General features: G+C 39.6%; 1 protein-coding gene across 1 annotated transcript; it reads left to right on the top strand.

Moving 5' to 3' along the window:
• The first annotated feature begins 285 nt into the window (after positions 1-285).
• LOC138876044 (uncharacterized) lies at positions 286-3,085 on the top strand. The gene is made up of 6 exons (XM_070154931.1): positions 286-689; positions 795-998; positions 1,148-1,241; positions 1,306-1,464; positions 1,567-2,331; positions 2,429-3,085. Exons 1-6 carry the CDS (start codon positions 286-288, stop codon positions 3,083-3,085), a joined length of 2,283 nt encoding a protein of 760 aa, XP_070011032.1.
• The last annotated feature ends 1,583 nt before the right edge of the window (positions 3,086-4,668 follow it).

Consider the following 4,668-nt stretch of genomic DNA (forward strand, 5'->3'; position numbering starts at 1 on the left):
TTGAGTTGAAGCCTTTGTAATAGAGTCATTACAAAGTGGCTTGTAATAAAGTGTTTACAAGTTAGTGAAGTTGAAAGCCTACAAGTGTAGGTCGTGATTTTTGTCCCCTTGAGTGGGATTTTTCCACGTAAAAATCATGTGTCTCATTTACTTACTGTTTTATTAGTATTCTCAGTGAAAACTCATAGAGGACCAGGTACTCTATAGTTTGGTGGACTCATATAAACTAAAAATTGGTATCAGAACGGGTTTCTCCTATCAGGATAACACCTAGGAAGGATCCGTATGGCTGCTCCACCAAATTTTAAAGAAGTTCAATCTACGTACACACCACCCAGGTTCAATGGGCAATACTATGGGTGGTGGAAGACAAGAATGCATGATTTTATCATGGCTGAAGATTCTGAGTTGTGGGATGTCATATGTGATGGTCCTTACATCCCAACAAAGGCAAATGCAGAACTTCCATTCTCAATGCCAAAAACCAGAAAAGAATACACCGACGCAGAGAGGAAAGCTGTGGAGAAAAAGTTTTGTGCCAAAAAGATTTTGGTATGTGGAATAGGACCTGATGAATACAATATAATTTCGGCTTGTGAAACTGTAAAGGAGATATGGGAAGCTCTGCAAACAGCACATGAGGAAACCACTCAAGTAAAACAATCTAAGATTGATATGCTCACTACCGAGTATGAACTCTTTAGGATGAAAGACGATGAATCTATTCAAGATATGCACACAAGATTCACCTCCATCATAAATTAGTTACACTCACTTGGTAAAACCATTCCTAGGAACAAGCTAGTAAGGAAAATTCTCAGTATCCTGCCCAGTTCTTGGGAAAGCAAGGTGAATGCTATTACTGAAGTAAAGGACCTGCAGGAGCTGACCATAGACGAGATGGTTGGAAATTTGAATACCTACGAGATGAAGAGGAAGATAGAGAGTGAAAGAAGAGAACCAAAGAAAGAAAAGAACCAAAGAAAGAAAAGAACCTGGTACTCAAAGCTGATAGCAATGACTCGAGTAAGGAGGACAGTGACATGTCTTACTTAACCAAAATATTTTAGAAGATGATCAGAAGAAATAGAGGAATACTGAAAAAGGACAGCTCTAGCAAACTAAAGAACTATGATCTCTGCCATAGGTGCGGAAAGCCTGGGCACTTCATCAAAGACTATCCTCTCTTGAAGCAAGAGTACTCCAAGTACAACCCTGAGAAAGCATCCAAGAGGAACCCGGTTCCTGACATAGTTCCAGACAAACTTTAAGAGGAAGAGATCTACTGACTATGTGGTGAAACAGGCTCTTACAACATGGGGAGACTCCTCTAGTGAGTCTGAAGATGAAACTGATGTAGGTGACAGCTCTATGATGGTAGTTGAAAGTGAGGAAAATGAATATGATTCAATATTTGCTTTGATGGCCCAATCAGATGATGATGAAGACGATGACAACAGTGAGGTAAATTTCAGGGATGTTTAGAGAAATCTGAAATCCTGCTCTCCTAAGAAACTCATGTCTTTAGCTAGTGTATTGATTGATGCCTATCATATTCTTGTGAAGGATAAAGATGCCTTGACCTTAGAGCTAGGAGAAGCTAAACAAACTAGAGATAATCTAGTAGTGTGTGTAGTTGATCTGAAGGAAACCATTTGTGAGCTGGAAAAAGAAAAATTTGTTTTAACCAAAAAAATTGCTAACATAGAACATGAAAGAGATAACTTAGTGGTTGTAGTTGTTGACCATAAGGAAACTATTGAAAACTTCAGAAAAGAAAGAGAAGCCTTGATGAAAAGAGTGACTGAGATTGAGGAAGAAAGAGATGATCTCTTGGTAGTGATTGTAGACCTAAGGGAAACAATAGAGGGACTATGGACTGAGTCAAAACCTAGAAATTCTGGAAAAAGAAAAGAGGTAGCAAGTGAGGAACACATTAGGCTTGAAAACGAGTTAAAAGCTATGAGAACTAGTCTATGTGTTGAATCTGAGAAAAACAAGCATCTCTATACTGAGCTGGAAAGAATAAAAAATAATCTTGAAAAGTCCCTAAAGTGGACCTGGTCCTCAGAAGCTATCACTGCCATATACGTTAATAAGGGTGGAAATAGGCAGGGAATAGGGTTCCAAAGGGAGAAAACTCCTTACAACCCCCAAAGCAAGTATGTTACTGTATCAGATAACTGGCTGTGTACCCACTGTGGGAACAATAGGCATTTCAAGGAAAATTGCCAAGCTAGGGTCCAGTCCTTTCAAAAAAATAAAGTGTTTGTTGAAAATGTAACTACTAAAAAGGGACCAGGTTCCACCCACAAAAAGCGCATATTACCTGTATGGACTAAGAGAGCTCTTATTCATCCTCTTGCCTACTACAAGGGACCCAAACTTGCTTGGGTTCCTAAAACTAACTCTTGATCTCTTTGTGCAGGGAACAGTAAAAGGAAGCAGTCAACAATGGTTCATGGATAGCGGGTGTTCAAAGCACATGACTGGGAATACCATGGACTTTCTTTCACTAAAAGCCCTGCAAGGAAGGAGTGTGTCCTTTGGCAGTGGGAAAAAGGGTTACATTCTTGGAGTTGGAAAGGTCGGGAAATCACTCACTCACTCTATTGAGAATGTGTACTATGTCAATGGTCTTAAGTACAGTCTCTTGAGTGTCTCTCAGATTTGTGATAAAGGAAACAAGGTGGAGTTTTTGTCCAAGATATGTACAGTTACTAATCTGGTAGCTGTTGAAGTGGTACTTGTGGCCAAGAGATACAAGAACATCTATGTTTCTAATTTCGAGTCCATACAAAGTGGTGATCTGAGTTGTCTGAAAGCTGTTGATGATGATGCTGAACTTTTGCATAGAAGATTGGGGCACGCAAGCTTCTCTCTTCTGAACAAACTAATTCAGAAGGACCTGGTTCATGGTCTGCCCATGTCAAAGTTCAAAGTACAGAAAGTATGTGATGCCTGTGCTAGAAGAAAGCATGTGAAGTCCTCTTTTAAGTCTAAAAAGGATGTAAGCACCTCAAAGCCACTCGATCTTCTGCATATGGATTTATGTGGCCCTATGAGAATGCAAAGCAGGGGATAAAAAAGATACATACTTGTGATAGTGAATGACTACTCCAGATTTACATGGACTCTGTTTCTTAGAACAAAAGATGAAACCTTTGAGGTGTTTGTGGCTTTTGTGAAGAAAATCCAGGTGAGGATGGAGTCTAGAGTCGCATATATTAGATCTGATCATGAAACAGAATTTGACAATGCCAAATTTGATGAGTTCTGCAACAAAAATAACATTACTCACAACTTCTCAGCTCCAAGAACCCCCCATCAAAATGGAGTAGTGGAAAGGAAGAATAGAGCTCTTGAAAAAATGGTGAGAATAATGTTGATCGACAGTGGGATTGCAAAGAACTTCTAGGCTGAAGCTGTCAACACTGCCTGCTACTTGATGAATAGGTGCATGATCAAATCTCTCTTGAACAAAACCCTCTATGAGTTGCTGAATGGAAGGAAACCCAAGCTAACTCACCTAAGAACATTTGGGTGCAAATGCTATGTTCTTAACAACGGAAAGGATCAGCTTGGTAAATTTGATACCAAGAGTGATGAAGGAATATTTTTGGGGTATTCTTCTCAAAGCAAAGCTTACAAGATATAGAACAAGCGGACTCAATGTGTTGAGGAAAGTGTTCATGTTATCTTTGATGAGTCCTATCCTTCCTGTGAGAAAAGTGCTAAAGATGATCAAGATGGAGAGCCCTTACTGGTTCCTGGTGAAGTCATTGACATGACAAATGCAAAGGCAGATATGATGAGCCAAGTGAAAGAGCCGAGTAGAGACAATGTTGCCTCTTCTTCAATAGAACTAGCTACCTCAATTACAACCACTGAAGCTGAAGAAAGAGTGGTTGATGCAGTACATGGTACTCCACTAGTATCTGAGAGAATAACATAAGAGAACTAGTTAGATATACCCACCTCCTCTACAAATAAACCTCAAATGCCTAACTGGAAACATAAAAGTTCTCATCCTCTTGACAACATAATCACTCCTCTAGATTCTGGAGTACAAACTAGGTCAAAAGCTAGAAATTCACTTGCCTTCTCAGCCTTTCTCTCCCAAATAGAACCCAAAAATATCAAGGAAGTCCTAAAAGACACAGATTGGATTACAGCCATGCAAGATGAGCTGCATCAGTTTGAAAGGAATAATGTCTGACACCTAGTACCTAGACCCTCAAATCAAACCATTATACGAACCAGGTGGGTTTTCAGGAACAAGCTTGATGAACATGGAAACACTACAAGGAACAAGACCAGGCTAGTGGTTCAAGGCTACAATCAGGAGGAAGGGATTAATTATGATGAAACATTTGCTCTGGCCGCTTGCATGGAAGCTATTAGGATCCTAATCGCTTTAGCATCTCATATGGAATTTACCTTGTTCCAAATGGATGTCAAAAGTGCATTTCTGAATGGACTTCTTAAGGAAGAAGTCTATGCAACCTCCAGGGTTTGAATGTCATGAACACCCTGAATATGTGTTTAAACTGGACAAAGCATTGTATGGGTTGAAGTAGGCTCCTCGAGTTTGGTATGAAAGGCTATCAAAGTTCCTCTTAGAAAATGGTTTTACAAGAGGGAAAATTGACAACATCTTGTTCCTAA

This window comes from Nicotiana sylvestris, chromosome 8 (assembly GCF_000393655.2).
Source record: "Nicotiana sylvestris chromosome 8, ASM39365v2, whole genome shotgun sequence".
NCBI lineage: Eukaryota > Viridiplantae > Streptophyta > Magnoliopsida > Solanales > Solanaceae > Nicotiana > Nicotiana sylvestris.

Excerpts from the sequence above, each read along its gene's own strand:
- LOC138876044 (XM_070154931.1), top strand. The coding sequence starts at position 286 with ATGGCTGCTCCACCAAATTTTAAAGAAGTTCAATCTACGTACACACCA. Across the intron at positions 999-1,147 it reads CAAAGAAAGAAAAGAACCTG|GTGCGGAAAGCCTGGGCACT; the intron begins GTACTCAAAGCT and ends TCTCTGCCATAG. Across the intron at positions 1,242-1,305 it reads AAGCATCCAAGAGGAACCCG|GCTCTTACAACATGGGGAGA; the intron begins GTTCCTGACATA and ends GTGGTGAAACAG.